At 44.5% G+C, this 23,217-nt stretch overlaps 1 protein-coding gene across 3 annotated transcripts; it reads left to right on the forward strand.

Moving 5' to 3' along the window:
- The first annotated feature begins 299 nt into the window (after positions 1-299).
- On the forward strand, positions 300-20,756 carry sema6d (semaphorin 6D). Of its 3 annotated transcripts, XM_080025842.1 has the most exons (20): positions 300-396; positions 6,898-7,069; positions 7,709-7,820; positions 8,901-8,961; positions 9,180-9,242; positions 9,376-9,477; positions 9,903-9,993; positions 10,253-10,372; positions 10,681-10,769; positions 11,606-11,823; positions 11,911-12,042; positions 12,591-12,746; positions 13,055-13,228; positions 13,623-13,763; positions 14,014-14,091; positions 14,228-14,286; positions 14,882-14,938; positions 15,479-15,646; positions 16,559-16,800; positions 16,909-20,756. In XM_080025842.1, exons 2-20 carry the CDS (start codon positions 6,946-6,948, stop codon positions 18,037-18,039), a joined length of 3,318 nt encoding a protein of 1,105 aa, XP_079881968.1. In that variant the 5' UTR covers positions 300-396; positions 6,898-6,945; the 3' UTR covers positions 18,040-20,756. The 3 variants fall into 3 exon arrangements, with proteins under 3 accessions (XP_079881968.1, XP_079881970.1, XP_079881969.1); XM_080025844.1 differs by lacking the exon at positions 15,479-15,646; XM_080025843.1 differs by lacking the exon at positions 14,882-14,938.
- Positions 20,757-23,217: the final 2,461 nt, after the last annotated feature.

Genomic DNA, 23,217 nt, shown 5'->3' on the forward strand with positions numbered 1-23,217 from the left:
GGTTTAACAGAAATGGAGGGGGGGGGGCAATACGGGGTCACACAGGAGGAGAACTGGGAGGGAGGGGGTCGCTTTTTTTTCTTTCTCTCTCTGGGCTCTAGGAAAGAAAGGAAGGAAGCCAGAGAGCAAGGCAGAGAGAGAGAAGCTCAAACCAACTGAGGAGAGATGGATGGTGGGGGGAGGGACTGAAGCGAGAGCGCTGCTTATTGGTAGGCTGTGGGTCTCGCTCTCTGGATGGATTGACTTAGCACGGGTCGAATTACACCATTTGCCGTGCATTAGTTTGTTTTTCTCCCAGCCAGGAGAAGTTGATTCACTACGACGCGCACAATATATATCCATTTTAGGTGGGATTACGGCAACACAAAAGGATACAAAATAAGCATTTCAAATGAGGTGAGTTTATTTGCAGCTACGTGGATTTACTTTGTCGCGCCGCATTATACGCAGTGAAAGTCGAGGGGGAAAAAAACTAGAGAAGAGAAGTCTGTGCCGGGATACAAAAATATTTATATTAACCACGTCGCTATGCTGCTCTGCAAAACTGATGGTTGCAGGACAGAAATAGTTCGGGTCCGGACTATTTTTACACATGCTTCAATCCAATACACTCTTCATTCATTCGTCTCACCACTGGCAGCGTTTATCCGTGCGTTCTGCTCGGCAGCGGCTCTCCCCCAGCGCTCATAAAGCGCTGTTAACAGAGAGTAAGCCAAATCCAAACTGTTTACTCACCGCTTTCTTTGTGTGACACTTTACCCTGCTATCGAAGCTGACACAAATATCTTTGTCATTATTATTAACCTTTTATTATAAGTTCAAAAGTCGCACCAATAAATCATAGACTCTAACTGATTATTCCAAAGTTATACGCACATTATTAGGACAAACGAGCACAGTAAAGAGTTGTGTGTGTAAATCTAGTCTTTTTTAAAAATGTTATTCTGGTGCATATTCGCTCTATCATGCTCTCCGTCGGTCCACACGCCCTCTATTATTTGCAATCGGCATCAAATCAATAATTGTGCATTAAGACGTAGCTGTGTGGTGTGGTGCGGAATAGCATGTCGTTAATGTTTATGCCGTTTCCCTCTGGTTCCCAAAGTTAATAGTAGTGGAAGGGGCTGGTGTATTGCTGTATGAGGGAGGGGGCTGTGTGGTCGTGGCAGAGCTTTGAAGATCAGTCATCAGAGCGCTAGGGGCCCGGGGACGGAGAGGCGAGTCAAAATGCTTCTATGTGGCGAGCGGAGCTGAAATCTGCGCGCAACTGGATAAAAGAGCCACACACAAAAAAAGAAGTGAGGTCCAGAGGAATATTCTACTACATGCTGGGTATTTTCTCTTTAAATGGATTACCAAAGGAATATGACATTCAGTCGGATCGCCTCATTCATGAGTGAATTCGGACACTCAAGGTAGGTGTCCTGTCCTCGCTAATTGAATTACTGATAGTGCATTTATGTTTTAATGTTTAGCATTCTACATTAGCCTTTGTTTTCCTAACTAAAATGGACCACGGATTTTTTTCAAAGGACATATCACTACTGGCTCCTAATTCCAATGGGGACTTTATGAACAAAATCTGTTTAAAAACAAATAATCAAGTAGAATACCTCAATGGAATATAGACTGGCAATTTTTAAAACTGATATACAAAAAAAAAAACATAATGACTGAGCGACAGTAGAATCAGAGCCACGCCAGTGTTGGTCTTTAACAGACTACAACTGTATGTTGTAGTCACAATAGCCGATTTTTACTATTGTGTATAATTTCGAGTTGTGTTAAATGATGTAACGCGTCAATTAAAGTGTTTTCTGACATTTCGACTTCAACAACAACACCTAGGCTACTTACAATAAAACAAATGCTGTGCACGATTGGATGAACCGTACTGCTGGCAAACACCGTATTAAACAATAAAAGACAACCAGTTGGACTTGAAGGTTGTTGACTGCTCCCTTTCTGAGGCTGTTCATCTATTTAATGTAGGCTATTCCCATGATGGTATCGTTATATGGGATAATAAATTGGAGAAGCGCTCGTAACCTTTTTGGAGGCACAGAGCAGCTCCAAAGCCCAGCCCTGTGCATGCATTAAGGTGCTGTGGAGGCAGTTAAACACAGCCCCATCACTGTTGTCACTCCACCGCTGTCCCCCGCGCCTTTTGTTGTCTTTTGTATGAATCCTACATGTGGGCTAAAGGGCTCTGAAAAGATTTACCACGGATGGGACCTGAATGCCTTTACGCCCCGGTCCGCACAATGAAAGCTATAGAGCCGTGGACCGCTGCATGGATTGTGTGCGTTAAAGAGGAGCGAAAAACTTGAAAAATGACCAGCGAGAGAAGGGAAAGAAACTGAGTAATAACATTTATGAAAATAGATCAAATCAGAAGGGTTCATTTGTTTCACAAGCATGAGTGAGAGACGGTCAGTGTAGTTTTATGAAATGCTCTGCTGTGTCTCATTCTCAAGTCAATTTGTCCAAATGGGTAACAACGAGATGAACCAAATTAGCAACCCAAGGGATTATTCTAAAGTTGTCACAGCCTCATCTGTAGTGCTGAATGCCTTTTTTTATAGTACACAAGTGTATACTCTTCAACAAAAAAACTCTAATTGTACCTTTCTATGTCTACGCCTGGTCAGAGTTTTATTGGTGTATTCTCAAACTAGTGCAGTCCCTTTACAGAAATAAAGAGAGAGGGCAAATTAGTTGGAAAAGACATTAACCAGATGTGTGCACTTTTCAAAAGAATCTGGTCAGTCCGGGAGCTCGTCATAGTAGATATAGGAGAACCCCAGCTGAGTTACTAAAACCACAAACTTGATATTGGCTGGAGGAGCACTATAGACTCCAGTATGGGTCAAACATCCAGAACCACTGGTGGGTTGGTTGACAGCACAGCTGGCCGGTGTGTCTCACTTCGCCTCACTGGCCACGAGGTCAGAACTCAGCGACCAGAACGATCACCGTTAACCCCCTCTACAGTCGGTCGTAACCCCGGAACAACCGCCATTAAAGCACACAGCCCTTATGGTCACCCTAAACTGCAGCTCGGAACTCAAGATTGTTCCGACGCTGAATTGTTTGGGTGATAAAAGTTTGACCCTGTGTGCAGCATTTGGAGTCAAGATGTTTATATAGTTTGCTTTGTTTCCTAGTCTGAACCCCCTTTTTTCGGAAGGCCCCCAGAACAGCTCTCCTGTGAACATATACAGGCCCCGCTGACCGGAGGAGGGGCTCTATTGTGTTGACTTGCCCAAAGCCCCTTTTGTTTCTCGGTCACACCTGCAGCTCAGCCCCTTTGTGCTTCCCTCTATAGCAGAACTACTGCTGACAACAGCCTTTCTCCTGTTTCACCCCCCTCTCCTCACGCCAAGGTAGAGGAGAAAAAGGGGAGGGAGGCAAGGTTTAGGGTGGCACAGCCCTCTCTTCCTCCTGCCAAAATCTCTGAAGCAACAAGTCCAACCAAGCCCCTTTCAGAAGTGATGCTTAGGTAAATGGCACGCGATTAGGGGCAGTGGTTATTACTGAAGTGGGGAAAAAGAGGGAGCAGTAATCATTTCTGGGCCCGTGAGGCTGCTCTAATCGCCTGGCAGTGGCTGACTCACGTCCCTGTGTGGCTGCATCTTGATTACTTTCTCAGCGAGACGGTTGAGAGTTGAGACTCTACCGTGTTTGTACCCCGTATCCAGTTTTGGACCAACAGTAACGCATGAGTACACACACATTAAGGCGTATAAACACATACAGGAGTGAAATGTCTGAAACTAAACTCCCGGGCTATCTGATTCCCTGTGCTGTTTAGTTTTTTACAGCTCAGTAATGGTGCAAGATGACAAGCCGGGCAGCCTGGAGCAGCAGCGGCCATTGTCTGCTGGGGATTACATCCACCCATCACATTCACACACAACTTACGAAAACTCACGCACCACTGTTGTTTGCCGTTTCTTTTATTAGCTCCCATGTCCTCCCAAACAAACAAACACCCCATTGAGTGTTGCAGTGCAAGAGAGGTTACGGTTGACATATGCCAGTGAAAGCAGCACAGCTAAGAGAGGGATATGTGTGTTAATCTGTCATTATAAAGCGGGAACACTAAATCTTCAGCTGTAACTTACTATACCAGAATTGGGCAACAGACCCCCGCACCCACCACCAGTAGAAACAGCAATCCACGATACCCCCTTCCTCCTGCCCGTGTTTAACACCATGGGCCCCGGCCAACAACATCAGCAGGGAAAGTGCGTGGTTGTAGGACATTGAAAAGCCTGTAATAACAGAGGTAGAGTGGGGCAAGGCTGAATGCCACTGAGTTGCGTGACAAGCCCAGCGTCTCGAGGCTTGTTGAGGCCTATATGTGCACACACATGCACATACACATATCGACACACACAGTACCTCACACATACACACAAGCACACACACACACACACACACTGGAGGGCAGGAACCAGAGAGCGCAAAGGAATAGTCAATAGAAAACATGCTGGGCTCACTGGAGATTGAGAAGTAATTTTAGATCGCTGACCTCTGGATGTCTTCTGTCTCTGTTTTACATTAAAGTTTCTGGGGAAAAGCCTCTGCAGTTTGCCTATTACCATGCAGGGAATCATGGGAGTTGGGAGCTGAGCCTCTGGTAGGAGTGTTTTTTTCTCTCCAGAATTGTTAAGTGAAGTAGAATGGCAGGAATAAAGTGGCGTGCTTAAGAGGCAAAACAGAGCTCAGAAATTCTGACAAACAGCGAAATCATTTACCTGCAAAACCCAGCCGAGTGTGGATGAGCAACGCCTGCAGCCTGTGTGATAGCAGCCATAGAATTGAAATGTGGAGCTTGGTTTATTTACCTTTCATAGCCCCTCTTTTACTCTATTGTGTATATGGTATCTATTCCTGTCCTCGACTTCTGCTAGAAACTCAGCAATTTATTGCTTGGGTTTTAATACAGCACCTCTCCTTGTGCGAGAGCAGCTCAAGCAGGTAGTAAAACAACATTGTTGGGTGCTTTTAAGGAACACCACCCAACACATCGCTCTCTCTTTGTAAAGTAGTATCATCACCTCTCGTTTAGAATACATCGCTGACCGTTTTTCTTTTGTAGCTGTGGATAATTTTCTGTCCAGAGATTCATTTGTATCCAACTTCTTAAATCTAAAGAGTGATTGTTCTCACTGTTGTTTGTGGTTATACTGTAGGTAGTGCCCTCATCCCATCGTTCTGTTTTGTCAAAACATAAAAACTAATGTAACTCTTAAGTGGACTAATGGGGAAGTGTTGTCCCTTGCATGACTCATAGGGACACTGGTCTTCCAAAAGCCCTACTTTCCCACAGAGTTCTGAATAGCCAGGATTACACACTGTTGATGACTAAACCACGCTGGCTCTGATTCCATCTCCACCACTTCCATTCTTTACTGTGACACATCATAATACAGTAACAGCTCAGACCTAAATTAGATTACTAGTGCTTAGAAAAAAATGCTGTCTGCTTTTTTTCCAACGTGTAGGCTTAAAGGCAGTGCAATAAATTAGTTTATTGTGTTATCTGCTGACAAAAGGCTGTCATGATGTTTGTTGTTGCTGTCAAGTAAACACTTAGTGTTTTAGACAAAGTGATTAAAAAGATTTAGATTAGCTGAGCAGATTGTGTCATTTTCACATGACTAGGCTACTGTCGTTTTCACATGGCTAGCACTGTGAGAAGGTAAAGTCTGTAGATTGCCTTCACTGGCTGCTAATATGCCGTACTTCCTGTGTGGATCAATCAAAGCACTAATGGCTTGGCAGGCGGGGCTCACAAACAGCACTGGAGCAGGTGTGCTTTGGGGCTAATTGAAAAATAAGTCAATACTGTGTGTGTGTGTGTGTGTGTGTGTGTGTGTGTGTGTGTGTGTGTGTGTGTGTGTGTGTGTGTGTGTGTGTGTGTGTGTGTGTGTGTGTGCACGTCAGTCTAAGCATTACATCGTGATCATGTGTGTGTACATGTCTGTGGTTGTGTGTGCGTGTGCGAGTTTCCCAGTGTGCTCCCTGCTAGTCCATCCCTCTGCCTGTGTGACGTCTTCCAGTAAATTGTTTATATCCGTTCAGGCTTTGCCGGCATAAATAATTTGTTTGCCTTATAAATATTTGAATGTACATGATCATTAATATGCACAGACACAGTCTGTCTCTAGAGCAGTCCTCCATGCACTAACATACGCACTAAACCCTTGCCACTCCCACAATAAATAATTGCCAAATGTAGTAGCTGCTGTATAATGTATACAATCAGATGCTGCATTTGAACTATTATACGCAAGAAAATTACTACCATGTCAAAACAACTGGCGATGACTAGATCCACATAACAAAGATGAGTAAATCTCAGCACTGCAATAAAGCGCACCGGTCCCAAGGAAATACTAGAGCAATAATAACAGACAACAGTGCAAACAGAAGTCAGCTCGGGTCAAAGCAGAGACTACACTAGTGATGGTGATGAAGTTGCAATCTGCTGATTAGTGTTGTTGAGCGCGGTCCAGAGCAAACCAATCAGAGCACAGATGTACAGAGACAGCAGGCCTGCCACGTTACTGACAGAGCGGACTTCCGCTGCTTCCAACACACAGCGAGACACCCCGCCGGTCACTTGGCTGACCTTCGCTTCCATAGCAGATGCAGCGAGAGGTATATAGGGGGAAATGCCAAGCAATGCCACAGAGAGCTCGGTCATCAATATGCCAGGGAGGGGCATTATGTATGTGTGCCTTATGTTTGTTTACTATACAGTGTGTGTCTACAAGAAAAGAAAAACCTGACGGCGGAAATAGTTTTTTTAGCGATGGAAATATTTGTATTTTGCTTATAAGACTTTCAACTAAAGCATTCATTTTGTGTGTTTGTTGTTTGCAGGTAACATCTCCACTAGTGTGAAACAGGAAGTGTCGTCTGTGAGCAGCCATGGGCCAGAGAGCTGCGCTTCTGCTCAGTGAGCTGCTGCTGCTGCTGCTGACAGCATCGCACACTCTCCTCGCAGTCAGCTTCCCAGAGGACACCATACCCCTGGATGTCGTTGACGCACATTGTGAGTTTAGACACACACACAATCACACACACACACACAAATGAGCTCAAAAGAGACAGGGGGTGAGAAAGTCAACTTCCATCGTCAACATACCCTTCTTACTCTTCTTGACACTTTGTTGTTGTTAGGGCGTAATGCACATGAAAGAAAGACAAACACCGGCAATACCTCTGCCTTCCAGTCGCGTCAGCAGTTCAGACAGTATAGCGTGCCATATCCATAGTAATAAAATCAATCTGCTTTATGGTCAGTTGTAGCTCTAAGTGGATTTCATTTTCATCTCTGTGATGTACTGGAAGTACAGAGAGATGTGCTGACATAGGCATAGACATTATCTAGCAAACAACACAATGACACACAAGATTTAACTATGCAGGATATGCAGTAGGTTTTTGGTTATGTTCAGATACATTGATTGAAGGAGGTCTTTCTATAAAGCACAGATACACAGCCGTATTTCTTATCGGGACAGTTCAATTAAATGTAACGTGATGTGAGTATGCTTTATTTGTGAGAGTATCAGCCTCTCCAATGAGTTTTCCATTAAATGAGTGTGTGTGTGTGTGTGTGTGTGTGTGTGTGTGTGTGTGTGTGTGTGTGTGTGTGTGTGTGTGTGTGTGTGTATGTATGTATTTCCAGTTGCACGCAGGTACCCTGTGTTCAGAGGCAGGCCCTCTGGCAATGAGTCACAGCATCGCCTTGACTTTCAGCTGATGACCAAGATACAAGACACCCTGTTCATCGCTGGCAGGTAAACTCAACACACACACACACACACACACACACACATATAGACGCACTATCTCTCTCTCTTTCACACATCCCCCACACCCACACACTCAGTCACTCCCTGGCAGGTAAACAGTGACGTACGGAGGGAGAAAGCTCTTAGTGTTAATGGATCTGTAGCTTCTAGACCTGCTGCATCTGATGTATATATGGCCCATATTGATCGAGGAAAGGCGTCCATCATGTCGGCCTGACGCTCTGTCAGGGATTTCTTGGCATCTTTACATGTCTTTTTGCTATTTATGGGCACTGGGTTTAATCTGACTGCCAGCACTAATATTGTAGCAGGAAATCACCTCGACATCTACAGTATAAAACTCCCACCTCTGGAGCCCCTGTAATCAACAACACATGCATCACGGTTGTCAGGAAGATATTCCCCCTATTGCCAGGTTTGGGTATTCACAGGTTTTTACTTGAAGTGATACAAACTGTTCCCTACGGGCGGATACATTTTTCTTTATCACCATTGGTTTTATAAGAAAAATCTAAATAAACTGTGTATAGTCAAAATAACAAGTGGTTGTGATATGAATTGGTAAAAGAAAGGCAGGTGCAACAGCCAGTTGCTTAAGAGAATAACATAATTGAACATGTAATAACTCCCCAATACATTACACATTATACAGATATTTGAATTAACTATATTTTGGTTTCGCCATTTTCAAATTGACAGAGTGTGACTTTGAACAGTTGTGTCCTACTGCAAAATGATGCTAAGACCACATTTGACAGTGAATTTGATCCTCTAATGACTACACATTTAAAAATATATTTCCATAATGGAAAAAAAACATATGGTAATATAATGCAATGTGCTGGTTTTGCATGAGCGTCCCTCCAAAAAAGTCAGAAAATAAAAATAAATGGCTTAACCGCATAGAGGGTGTGTTCGAAATGGTATAAAAAAAAGTCCCAGATCTCTATTTTTAAAACTAAATGTTTTTTATGATGACTTGAGCCCTGTTTATATTCTACATATGTTCCTCCCTGGTTGGGCTGTGTCACTAAGCTTTGTGTTTTTCTTGCTTTCTGTCCACAGAGATCAGGTGTACCTCGTCAGTCTGAGAGAATCATACAGGAACGAGATCATTCCTTACCGGGTAAGATTTTCACCCTAACAAGCTGCTCTCTCAATCCACAAACACTAAAAAGGGCTCCATAGAAAATACAGAGCCATTCATCACAAACTGGACAGGTTGTAAAAATGAGCGAGTGGAAAAGGGAGGGCCGTGTGTTTGTGAGTGAGTGTGTGAATGTGTGTATTTACTGTGCCACCATGCATGTGTCTAATATAATGCTCCATGTTGGGCTTTCACAGAAACTTACATGGCGCTCGGGCCAAGGTGACAGAGAGATGTGCGCCGTCAAGGGAAAACACAGAGTAAGCATTACAAATATATTTCACGTCACAGCTTTTGTTTCCATTTTCACGGAGAGAGAGAGAGAGAGACTAAACTGTGAGCAAAAGATGCTGGCTTCCTCTCAAAATGTCCATGTTGTGTGTCTGTAATCAGGACGAGTGCCACAACTTCATCAAAGTGCTGGTTCCCAGAAACGACGACCTGGTGTTCATCTGTGGCACCAACGGCTTCAACCCCATGTGCAGATACTACAGGGTCAGTATCCGTTTGCATGCTCAGATGTACCCGAAGGCACACACGCACGCACACACACACACACACACACACACACACACACACACACACACACACACACACACACACACACACACACACACACACACACACACACACACACACACACACACACACACACACACACACACACACACACACACACACACACACACACACACACAACACAAACTTTTAACTCATATTATGTCAATGTCCTTTAAGTAATTTGGTTTACACGCCCTGTTTTTTTTTTGTTTGTTTGTTTTTCTCAAATAATATTCGGCTTGACTTGTTTGACTGATTCATGTGCGGGCTAGCCTTTTTTTCTGTGTATTGTTTTCTCAGTGTTTCCCCTTGACAAAACTCCCTTTAACGTGTGGGTGATTGTTGTTGTTCCCTTACAGCTGGATAACCTGGAGTTTGACGGGGAGGAGATCAATGGACTGGCACGATGCCCGTTTGACTCCAGGCAAACCAACGTTGCCCTTTTTGCTGGTAAGGGTCAAACACACACACACACACGCACCCGCCCTCCCACACACATAGTTAGTCTTGCTGTAGAAGTACCAATTTGTTCCTACTTATGCTCACTCATTATCACCTCTGTGTCTTTGCCACGGTAAAACTGTGCCTGCAGCGATATCAACTCAGCCAATTAAGCCCCATAAACAAGGAGAAACAACAAAGCAGTGAAGAGCAGTGCATCCGAGTTTTTTGGTGACTCTGTGCTACGTGTTTGTTTTGTTTTTATTAGAAGGGAAACTGTACTCGGCAACTGTAGCTGACTTCCAGGCCAGTGATGCTGTCATCTATCGCAGTATGGGTGATGGATCAGCGTTGAGGACCATCAAATATGACTCCAAATGGCTGAAAGGTAAGCCAAATGCACTCTCCGTCACTCTCATGAGACACACATGTTTACCTGCCATCTACCTGAACACCTGTGGTGCCTTTGCATGACGTATTGTATGTACGTGGGCTGTCATGGCCGGTTTTTTTGGAGTGAGAGAGCACTCCTAACTTGTCAAGCTCTGCGAAAATATGGCCTGTTCTCTCTCCGGTAATCTAGGTCACCCTCAGTCCTATACAGCCTTGTACAAATCCCTGAAATATTCAGCATGCACAGTGGTGGTGACGGTGCAGAAATACACTTCAACTCTCTGCCTCTGTCTCTTCCCTCAGAGCCTCATTTCCTGCATGCAGCAGAGTATGGGAATTACGTGTACTTCTTCTACCGAGAGATCGCGGTGGAGCACAGCAATCTGGGCAAGGTAAGAGACAGTGCACCTGCCGTTTATAATGCATTACATATTTCAAACAGATACAGTATGGGGCCTTTATCCCCAAAAAACAACAAAAAAAGGCTTACACCTCCACAGTGCATGTGTTTTCTGTGCCACAAATGGCCCCCAGTGGTAATGGTGCCCATTCAGGCGATAACAGTACATCACATTAGAATATACAAGAAATTCAAAAAGCCAATGTTTGCTGGGAATGTTCTACTGATGTAAAACCATTACACGGTGAGAGGATTTGTCTCTCCGTGAGATTGCGCGCTCTGTCCCTGCCGTCTCTCCCTATGACACACATACAGTGGGAATTAGGATGTGCTATGTTTGGGGCCAACTTCAGATTTGACCATAACTCATCCTGAGCTGGTCTGGCCAAACCGCAGGAAGCTAGCATCCTCCATCAGCCACCAGCCGATAAATATTTAAACCCTACTAATGCTTGGGTGACACCTGGCCTATGATGGAGGTTTGCACTGGTAAATTATTAAAACAGTCAAAGACAACTGCTTCACGCACTTCATTTATACTCCAAGCCTTGGTAACATGCGCAATCAAACACAGCGGCAGGGCATTAGGCCAGGTTTTTTTTTCTTCTTCTAATGTTTGCTCCAGTTACGGTGAACACTCTCAACGAACAAAGTTAAAGACGAGATTGTGTGTTTGTGAAGCAGTCGGTGAAGAGGTGCCCACGGGATTGGAGGAGGGATGCATTATTCAGTGTGTTGAAGTGTTTTTAGTGACTTTCACTCAGATGCCTTCCTCATGCGTCCTCCTCTGTCCTCTCTCAACCTCCCCCCATCCCCCTCTCCTCTCAGGTTGTGTATTCTCGTGTGGCCCGGATCTGTAAGAATGACGTGGGCGGGTCACAGCGGGTGCTGGAGAAGCACTGGACCTCCTTTGTGAAGGCCAGGCTGAACTGCTCGGTGCCTGGGGAGTCCTTCTTCTACTTTGATGTGCTTCAGTCCATCACAGACATCATCAACATCAACGGAGTTCCCTCGGTGGTGGGTGTGTTCACCACACAGATGAACAGGTGAGCCGCGGATGCTTTTAGTATTCGAATAAGGAATTGTATACGTCAAACACGGATGTTACATTGATGTGTGTTTTTTGGCCATAGTATCCCAGGGTCGGCAGTGTGTGCCTTCTCCATGGCCGACATCGAGAAAGTATTCTATGGCCGGTTCAAAGAGCAGAAGACTCCAGATTCTGTGTGGACTCCATTTCCAGAGGAGAAGCTACCCAAGCCTCGGTAAGGAGTGAATTCTTAATTCTTGGAATTTCCCAATTGTCAACCCTATCGGTTGCCCTTGGCTCATCAGCTGTTTACCACCTGTCATTTTATCCCCTTTTTGTTTAACCCTTCTTTGTCCAGGTTTAACCCAATGAAATCAAATCTCTTTCACTACTAAGGGCACATGTTTTAAGCTTTGACCCAGCACACACATTCACCATCTGCTGATGGTTAAATTATTAATTTGGCATAATTAGACACGTTGCATATTTAACCTGTTTACGGCACGTATACGTATTTGTAGCCGTGCCCTGTGTCCAAAATACAAAGTCCATGCATCACCTCATTACCTCAGTAAATCATTGATGGGGAATAACCATAGGATATGTATATTTTATGTTTGCAGCTGAGGCCTTTTTGTGATCCTAATGAGCACCTGCTCCTCTCCCCCTCACTCTCTCGCTGCACTCTTCATCCATTTCAATGCATGTTGTTATTACTCCCTGGCGTGCAATCCCATAGGCTGATCTCTGACCTTGTGCCCGCGTGTGCACTATCCATTTCAGACCCGGTTGCTGTGCAGGTCACGGTCCAGCTGCGTCCCTTAAAAGCTCGGTGGAGTTCCCGGATGACACCCTGCAGTTCATCAAGTCCCACCCCCTCATGGACACAGCTGTGCCTTCTATAGGGGATGAGCCTTGGTTCACCAAGACCCGCGTCAGGTAAACACAGTTTTATATAATGCAAAATCTGAATCAAGGACAGAAGAATCTGACCTGAACATTCGATGCACACTCAGTGCTACACACACCCTTAGGTCAGTACTGAAAAAGCAGTTGGAGATATCGTTATCGACTTGTCTCCCACTGTGTCCAATAAAGATAAACAAGATGGTAATATAACAAGTACTGAAGTAATAAAAAAAACACAGCTTGACCTTAAGTAACTCAAGGAAAGTGATGTATGTATTCAAGAGGGCCCCTTCTCACCCCTACTGTGAGTAACACATGCTTCTCTGCTGCGTGTGAAGGTACCGAATGACAGCGCTGGCGGTGGACAATGAGGCCGGACCCCACAAGAACTACACAGTGGTGTTCATCGGGGCAGAGTCGGGGGTTGTCCTCAAGGTTTTGGCCAAGACATCCTCTATGTCCCTTAATGACAGCCTGCTTCTGGAGGAGATAGACGTCTTCAACAGGGCCAAGTAGGGATACAAGCAATTATAAATCTCTCTCTCTCTTACTGTCTGCCTCGTTTATCTTCCCCTCCTGTCTTCCGGCTGAGGAGTAAGCTAATCTTAAGCTTGCTGGCACAAATGCCAGTTTCTGTCTGTCTGTCTGTCTGTCTGTCTGTCAGCTTTCTTTCTTTTGCATAGCACTTGTTTGTGTCTAAATGTTTTTTTGTGCTTGCTTGGTTGCGGATGCAAACGGCACACGCGGCAGCCATGTGTCAGAGGTTGAAATCTTGTTGAAAGTGTGAGAAGAAGCTTTGTGTGACTTCACCACCTAACACAAGTGATTAAATCTACTGAGACTGAAACAGTAGACAGACTTATCTGATGAGCCCCCTGATCGTGTTTCTTGCCTCTCTTTCCCCAGGTGCCTGTCTAACCGCGAGGATGACAAGCGTGTCCTCTCGCTGCACGTGGACAAAGACGCGCACAGCCTCTATGTCGCCTTTTCAAGCTGCGTTATCCGCATCCCCCTGAGTCGCTGTGAAAGGCATTCTACCTGTCACAAGTAAGTGATGCGCTAATATGCAATGGGGGGGGGGGGGGGGGGTTAAATTGTGCCATGTAGGGCCGGTCATAGGTTTTGTGACTTTATTGTTTTGTTTTTCCGTAAATGTCATAAAGCGAAACGATAACAGCTTCACCTTATGTCTCTTGGTTAATGTTCAATCCGTCACAAATGATTATAGTGCACTTCCCAGAATGATTACACGCAGTGGTCTGATAAAGTGTGTGTGTGTGTGTTTGTGTTGTACCAGGTCCTGCATTGAATCAAGGGATCCTTACTGTGGCTGGAAACCTCATGGAGTCTGTGAGAGGATAGAGCCCGATGTGCTGTGAGTTCAAGCCTCAGCTGCAACATAAAGTGTCAAATATTACAAATGGGAAAATGAGATAACAAGGTTTTTTTTTTCTTAGCAAATCTTTGATTCATCTCTCTGTCTTTCTGTGTCTTATCTTCTCTTTTCACAGAACTGGATATGAGCAAGATGTTGAATTGGGAAACACTGCCCACCTGGGGGATTGTCAAGGTACGGATCTCATCTCCATGCCATGCCATCAATCCTTAAACACAAACAAACAAACACACATTTACACACACACACACACACACACACAGACGTGCGCAAATAAAACAAAAATCATCTCCACACGCACCATGAGCCTGCACACTCACACCAGTAACCACTCCAGTAACTTGATTCTACATTAAGTCTTTGTGCAGTATTAACACACACATCCGCATTATACAGTACATGGCCACCTGTAACTTGTGCTGCCTGTGACGTAGGAACATGGACATGTACAATTAAAAGGTCATGTTAAGCTGGTGCAAATGGTAGAGGCCTTAAAAATATCCCATGGCCAGTAAATGTGCCTTTACTGATTTTGCTTTAAACCTGCTGTCCCTTCATTTGTACCAACTAAACATGACCCAGGCTGAACCTCAGTATTGATCAGAACCAGAGGGCCTCTATAGTGACTCCACAGGACACTGCTAGTGAGTGCTGTATCCATCTTATTAAACAAACTACTACACTGCACTCTTAGGGTCTCCTTGGAATTTTAGTTTTTTACCTCTGAATTCCCTTATACTGATTTCTTGTCCTTTTTGAATTCTTTTAGCGTTTTTGGGCACTACATCAGCGCCAGATTACAAATCATTTGGCGACCCTACCTCTGGTTAGTTTGATCTTTTACTCAAATGGTTTCTTTCCTTGAGTTCAGCATCTTCAACCCTGTCTTCTTTCCACCACTGCCACGTTCATCACCTCCTGAATGCTAATGTCACCTGCTTCATTCCCATCGTCAGAAGCAACAGAATCACTGGGCGATATATGGTGCTCTCTGTCTCTCTCTCTCAGCACAGATTCACTTCCTCCCTTTCACTCATTACTTCTTGTTCTGAACCCCCCTCCTCCCTCTTGCATGCCTTACCGACCATCCCTTGACATATTTACTGTTGTGTACCAACTCCTCTTTGAACCTCAGTATCCTCTTTTCTTCCCGTTCCAAATTGTCTAAAAGGAAAGTGTACTTTCATCTTGAATGTGAAAACACAACAATTTGTGAAATGGTTACTGTGATGAGGTTTATTCACATTTTTAAAAGAAACACTAACCCTAAAAAGTGACCCATTGCCCATGCCTACTAACCGGGATGTTGACAGTATTGCTTTACCCACGTCTGCACAGTTGGTTAACAATTTGTTTGTCACCACAGACATGGAGTTTTCATCAACGCCAGTCACTGTCCACTCCAGTGGGCCCATACTCCCCCCAGTACTCATAGCCACTCAGAGCCCCAGTTCGGAGCCTGGTCCAGGCTTTGTGCTGCAGGATGACCCAGCCACCTCCCATTCTTTAGACTCTATCCCAGGGGGCCAAGAGGGTAAGGCCCACAGGGAGGCAGCCAGCATGCTGGATTGAGCCTGAATTGATAGCTGCCAACGACTCTCACTAAGCCACACACACACTTGTAAATCCACACATAGGCTCACATATCAAAACACACACAAGTGCACACAATGGCAGCTATTTAGGATTCAGATAAAATGGCAGATTTAAATTAAGTATTTCTTTTCCAATTACACATTTTCATACATAATGTATACTTAATATATTTCATGATATCTTTGTTTTTTTCCTTAATGTCATAATTTTCTTATTTCTTATTTCTTTAAAATCCTTTTTTTTCCTAGTTTTCTAATCACTAATCTTTATTTATCTCTAAATCCTTGGTTTGGATTGAGCTTCTGTCTCTGCCATTATAGATTTTTTAACTTTAGTTCTAGTAACAGTTCAACTTGGCTGGTAGATAATTGACTGGGCTGGCTCTTCCCCATCACTATTCTGGGCGCACGGTAGATGACTAACTCTTTCAATGTCTGTGGTTACTAACAAACCTCCCGTAGAGCAGTAGCAGCCTCAACATCTTGAAGGCGAGCTCTGCTTCTCTTTTCTCTGGTTGATCTCTTGTGCGAAAAAAGATTGATTTGGCTCTCTATCTCGGATAGGAGTGCATTCCTCACCTCTTGGTATCGGTTAAACGCATGACAAAAAGGCTCCTTGTGGAACGCGGATCAAGGCAACATTTTAATTCTTCCCTTCTGAACTAACATAGCAATGCTTCTTATAGATGGTGAAATGGATGTGGGTACCTAACAGCTCTGATCGTTTTCACCATACCCCTTCTTCATCTGGGTTTAGATGAATAGGAATGTGTCAATATTTACATGGGGAGGGACGTTTCACTAAGCACTCTTTTCACCAGGGGATTAACCAATACCTTAATCTTTTGTAGGAGTTTGGGATATCCAAGCAGGTGAGACCGACCAGATGGTCCACATGAACATCCTCATCACCTGTGTGTTTGCTGCTTTCCTCATGGGTGCCCTCCTGGCTGGTCTGATTGTGTTCTGCTATCGAGACTCATTCCTCCGTAAACCGAGACGTGTCCTCAAGGATGCAGAGTGTGCACCGTCCTGCTCCGACTCCACTGGAAGCTTTGTAAAGCTCAACGGCCTCTTCGACAGCCCGGTAAAGGTACAGACAGAAACATGACCTCCATCAAATTGTTTTGTGAAAGGGTTAGTGATTAAACAAAATGTGAAACTGTGTCTAATCTTACTTATTTTGTTGTCACATTCTCAGGAGTACCAAACCAACATTGATTCTCCCAAACTGTACACCAATCTGCTGAGCAACGGCAAAGACATGACTTCACCCAATGGTGACACCAAGACCATGATTTTGCGGGACGGCTGTCAACCCCCCGAGCTGGCTGCCCTGCCTACACCTGAGTCCACTCCTGTGCTTCAGCAGAAAGGCCTGCAGCCCATCAAGAACCAGTGGGAGAGGGCTCAAGGGAAGGCCAGTGGACCACGTAAGGAGCCCAACTCATCAGCCAAGAGTCCTCAGTTCCTTACTTCATCTCCAGCTCCTCCTAACTCCAACGCCCACCAACCTCACCTCATCGTGGGACACTCCCACATACCTAGTGCGGTGGTCCTACCCAATGCCACACATGACCACCCTTACCTTGACGATGGAGATGACACACTGCCACATTCATCTGAAAAGAGGTTGAAAAACCCAGAATCTAGGGGAAGTAGGAAAGAACAGAAGAGGTCTGTGGATGCCAGGAATACCCTAAATGACCTTTTAAAACACCTCAATGACAACGTGGCCAACCCCCAGGCCATACTCCAAGAGGGATCAGGGCCCCGCCCAAGACAGCATCTCACACTGGAGCCCATGGAGGAACTGACTGAATTACCCCCCAGGGTGCCCAGCCGTGAGGCTTCCCTGTACTCCCCCTCCTCCTCCCTGCCGAGGCACAGCCCCACCAAGAGGGTTGATGTGCCCATGCAGTCCACTCCCAGCACACCAACAGGCAGCCTGAGCATGGGGGGCACTCTGGAGAGGCAGAGAGGGGGGTATCAACTCCACCGGAGTGCTTCTCACAGGCAGTCCTTATCCACCTCACCAAATGGGGTAACCATGGGGGTGTCTGTGTCTCGCCAGCACAGTATGAACAGAGGGGGTTACATGCCCCCAGCTCCTCCCTCCAGACTTGACTCACATGGGGCAGTGATGGGGGCAGGAATGCACTCACCTCACCCATCTTCTGTATCCCGACAGGGCAGCTACAATGGACATTGCTCACTCCCTCGCACAGGGCTTAAACGGACCCCATCGCTAAAGCCAGATGTGCCCCCTAAACCCAATGGATTTTCACCACAAAGTCCACAGATGCGAGTGGTCAATAAGTACAGTTATTAAAAGAGCATGGACACCATTTCTGAGTGTGCTTTTGGCCTTGACTGTAAAGCTTTAAGCCCTGAGGGCTTGGGGGGGACTACAGATGGGGTAGGGCTCAGTGTGTGTTTGTGAATCAACTTGAGGTGTGTTCACCCTTTAAATGATATGCACATTCACTCACACTAAAAAGGGAAAATCACACATGTGGCCAAAGATACTCCTTGGAGCTTCTTTGCTCCCTACATCTCCATCTCCCTCCCTTGTCACGGTAGCCAAAGGATATGAACAGTGGAGAGTGGTGAATCTGCTGCTCCCCGTTGTATCTGGGCTGGGGTGTCGCCCGTTCACATATTAGGTACGAGGTTTAGGAGACTAGCCGGGGCTGCTATGGTGTCTCTGCTTGTGGTACCAGATTGATAACAGTGGAATACTTGAAGAATGGGTCTCATTTGTCACTGCCCTTGAGCACTGTCTTCCCACTAATGTGAACTGAACAAAGAGGAGAGGTAGTCCATGCCTTTGTTAGTAAGATAGCTGGGGGCAGAGGAGAGAAAACTAAAAAGCAGTGTGGTGTTGCTTAAGAAGCTGAATCAAACAATGAGCAAACAGAAAACATGACTGCAAATTAATGTTTTCATGTGCAAGTGTGTGTGTTGGCTGATTGGAAAGCAGGTTTGTTTCAAGGCTGTACAGACACATACTAGGCCTACTTATCAAAGGCACTTCAAGACCTGTCTAAGACCTAAGTCACTGTCTCTGTTTTCTACAATATTATCTCTTCTTTGCTCTTGTTTGAACCTATCTGAACCGAGCCTAAACCATATTTGTGTGTCACTCATCAGTGTTTCTGGCAATGAGGTTAGGCTAAGGTTGGTCATGTTTTACACAGTACATTTGCTGCTATTGGTTTTAGACAAAGGTGTTTTTCTTCTGTGCATTTTCTCTACCAGAGATGGCTGGAAAGTATCTGATGGATTGAAATGGGCCTGCAAATCTGCCAGTGTGCGAGTGAGGGTGTGTTACATTTCAGACAGAGGCCAAACATTTCAATGTTCAGCAACCAAACGCACTGTTTATACTGATCCATGAGGGGGAAAATGCCTCTCTCTAAAGACTGAAACCTCCCCTAACCTCCATTGTACCTTTGAAGGAATTATTTTGGTGGTTCAAGCGACTTATTTCTTTATGTAGCATTGGCATTACGGGAAAAAAAACACATTTCTCATCTCATTCTATAAATTAATTTTGGACAAAAGGATTTGCTTGTATAACGTTTTACAGTTATTTTAATAATTAAAACATATTCAACTAAAGAAAAACCAATAGTTAAGCCCATGTATTTGAATTCAACATTGCAGGGCACTTCTGTTCTGGTAAACGTGTGTGTGTACCCTACAGAAGAACACTAGGATTTGCCTCCTACATTAATCCTATTTAAACTGACCCTAGAACAATACATGGATGTGCACCTCCATCATCTGCCGTGCATGCTTCTGCAGCCCGTGTTCCCTGTGCAGCTTTCCTGCGAGTGGCCAATGTACAATCAACACAACAATTACCAATGTGTCCAAATGAGTCATGCTGGGAATGACAAGATCCTGTATATATACTTAAATACTATAAATAAGGAGTATACATATTTTTAGGCAAGTGAACCTGAATCTGTGCATTGTGTGCCTTATTCACAAAATGATCTAGTACAGTATATATTATTGGCAATGTCAATTGGTCCTCTGTATGTTATTGTCATATACTATATAAATTGTTTTTATAGACACAATTTCAAAATCAGCAGGATGTGTTGGAAAATCACTACCTAATCTAAACTAAAGCTATAATGTGGAAAAGCAACTGACCAACATTCCACTTGTGAATGCTAGTTGTACAAAGGGACAGTCGGAACATAACTGGGAAGGAATCCATTTTTCTCATTTTATTGTCAGTGTTGAAAAGAATGGTGTTAATCCACCGCCACATATAGAGGTGCCATGCAGTGAATGTATTTTTTTTTTGACAGTGGGATGTAGGGGTGGATAGACCTTGTACTGTGGTTAATTCGGCTCAACGCAGCACATCCTGCCCACAGCCAAACTTTTTAACACAGTGTTGACGTGAAAGCCGTTTGCTGGCACGGGCGGCGGTCACGCAGAGTCTCTTCCCCAGGGTTGCAGTGACAGGAATTGTTTCTATTGGCCATTGGGGACGACTAAGGGGGGTCATTTCTCTTAGCAATTGGTTCATTATTTGGGTGACATCTGCAATCCTATCCAAGTGTCAGTTGCCTGTTTAGCCCAAAGCCACATATTGTTTACAAGTGATGATTGTATGTAAAGACTTTCTGCCTATCATCTAACCAATGTTTGGGCTTTCTTTTCTATTCCACACATGCACACTGACATCACATACACACACTCAACATACATACAATGCTCAACTGCCTTGTACATTGCAATATGAACTTGGTCTTTCTGTTGCAATCTAGATTGAAGCCTTTATATTTCAGTATGAGCTCGGTGTATGTGCAGATGAACTGAATTTTGTCATGTAATTTTGATTTAAATACTGTGCAACATGGCGATGCAAGGCCAGCTGTATATATGATCTCCAGAGTATTTGAGCCTGTAGATATGTTGTAAAGTTGTACTGTGAATGTGTAAATAATAATGACGGTCTTTGTTTCATGATATTTTTTGTTGATTTTTTTAACACGGCATGTATAGTTGAAATAAAACATTACTGCACAGATAGCTTGGTCTTTGGGGATTTTTCATTTCATCATGGTATTAAGCCTTTTTGGTGATTTAAGGCTCCTTGTGTTATGTCATGTGTTTCTGGTGTGAGCGAGCACGGCGGGGAGCTGCAAAGAGTTTTAAACCAGATGCTTAGTGCCCAGCTTAGGGGCCATGAGATGTATTCAGTACTTACAGCATGACTTGGGTGGGAGTAATACTGTATGTGTCCTACTAGCTGAGCTCTGTGAGCTGACTATCAGAGACGTTAAGAGTCTGCAGAATGATTAAGAGCCTCAGACTATTTTTAGAGCAGGGTTGTTTTGATGGTTGGGGCCAGCGCAGAGTCAACCACACCAGATAGCATGTGGGAAAGTTTCCAAAGTAGTATGTTCCTATAGACACCAAACATCTGGAATAACTGCTGCTCAAGGCACAAGATCAGAGCAACCAATGAGCTGTGGAGGAATGCACAAACACTAGCACATGCATGCTGCATAAACATCCAATGCACGATGTTGCACTCAGATAGGCCTGTGATAAGATCAGCTGTCCACAACAAAGAATAAAAGGAGTGATGTTTAGAAGGCGGATAATCACTAGTATGTGTTCCCGTTTAGCCAAATGAAAAAATCATTGAATTGCCTGCTGTTTACGTCTCCACCAGGCATAAACATGCACACACAAGAACATGTGCTGCAGAAGTGCACTCATAGAGCTCACACAAATACAGACACATGCAGAAAACTGACCAAAAAAAAAACATCACGAAAGGTCTGCAAATGCATCTGTCTGAAATGTTCCAAATCGCAAACACGGATGTCATGGTGGCTTAGCGGTCAAAAAAGCATGTCACATAACAGCAATATCCTCTGTTTGAATCCTGCCGGGGAACATTTGTTGCATGTCACCCCCCTTTTGTCTCTTCACCACATTTATAGGCCTATTCACTGTTTACCATCATGTAAAACGAAAATGCCGAAAAACATAATCTAAAAAACATCACACACAAACAACTTTTGACCATCATGTACAGAATAATTGTCATTTCCTGCAGAAGCTCAAGTCAACGACCGCAGATACATACAAAGTCAAACAAAAGAAGTTTCATCGCACTAATCTTCACACTAAGAAGAAGTGCAGAAGGTCTCAGTGTGCGCGCCTCTATTCTATTTATTTGTTGCAGCGAGGCTATGCAGCTCTTTGGCTGTTTGGCCGAGAAGGCTTTGTGGCTCATCGCTGCCGTCAGAATGTTGACACAAGTGCTCCTTCATTTGCTTTCAGCAGGACCTCCTGAAAACTCACACCTCCTAGCAACCCAGCTCTGTCTTTCACACACACACACACACACACACACACACACACACACACACACACACACACACACACACACACACACACACACACACACACACACACACACACACACACACACACACACACACACACACACACACACACACACACACACACACACACACACACACACACACACACACACACACACACACAAACACACGGGAAACATTCTCCACTCTGGGTGTTCTAATAGGGGGCTAGGGTGTGATTTGGTTGGGAATGGGTTGCAACAAAGAGGCGCCTCTTGCTATTCTGATGTACATCCCATCCTCTCAATTTATCAGATGGTCTATTTGAATAAGTGGAGGCAAGTCAAACACAGCCGGTGATTCTGTAGCTGTTTCATTCACTTGTCCATCCGCCTGGCCACACTTATTCTCATTACCAGCACAGACTGGTTCCCAGTGAAAAAGCATGCATTTGTTATCATGCAGGCGTGTCTCTGTTTATTTCACCTCCCAAGGGACAGGGAAAGCAGATGCTTGAAAAAAGCCAAACACGTCTCTTAGTTAAGTGTAAGTGGAACACAGCAAGGTCACTCATCTAGATGCAGGAAGATGAAAGTAAATTGCCTAAGTTGAAAGCACAGATTAAAATGTGCTTTGAAACTGCAACACGAGCATGCAGGAAATACAGAAACACACACATAAGAAACAAGACACACACACACACACACACACACACACACACACACCACACACATAGTACATACTGACAAAGAGAGAGAGTGATCTGCTCCATTTCTCTGCTTTCTGGCTTCGCTGCAACCCAACCTCTCTTTAGAAATTTAAGGATGGTGATTAGACTGAAAATCGTCCATCCCTACTCCTTCCTGTCCTCTTTTCTTAAAAGCCCGGAGGTGAAACCAGCAATTACATTTACAAGCCTCAGTCAAGGAAAGGTGCTTAGAGGGTTTTTTTTCTGGGGGCTTTAGCAAGTACATTTGCTCACTCTCTGATGCATTAAAGTCTGACAGAGAGTCCGGGTAATGCCTCATTTGAAAGTAGTATTAAATGGCAGGGGAGAAGCCATAAAATCTCAGCTGGATATGGATTGAAAAAAAGTTTTGACCAGCTTTGTACAGCTCTCAACATTCGGGGAAAGCCATCAA

This window comes from Ammodytes marinus (genome assembly GCF_949987685.1).
Source record: "Ammodytes marinus genome assembly, chromosome: 1".
Classification (NCBI taxonomy): domain Eukaryota; kingdom Metazoa; phylum Chordata; class Actinopteri; order Uranoscopiformes; family Ammodytidae; genus Ammodytes; species Ammodytes marinus.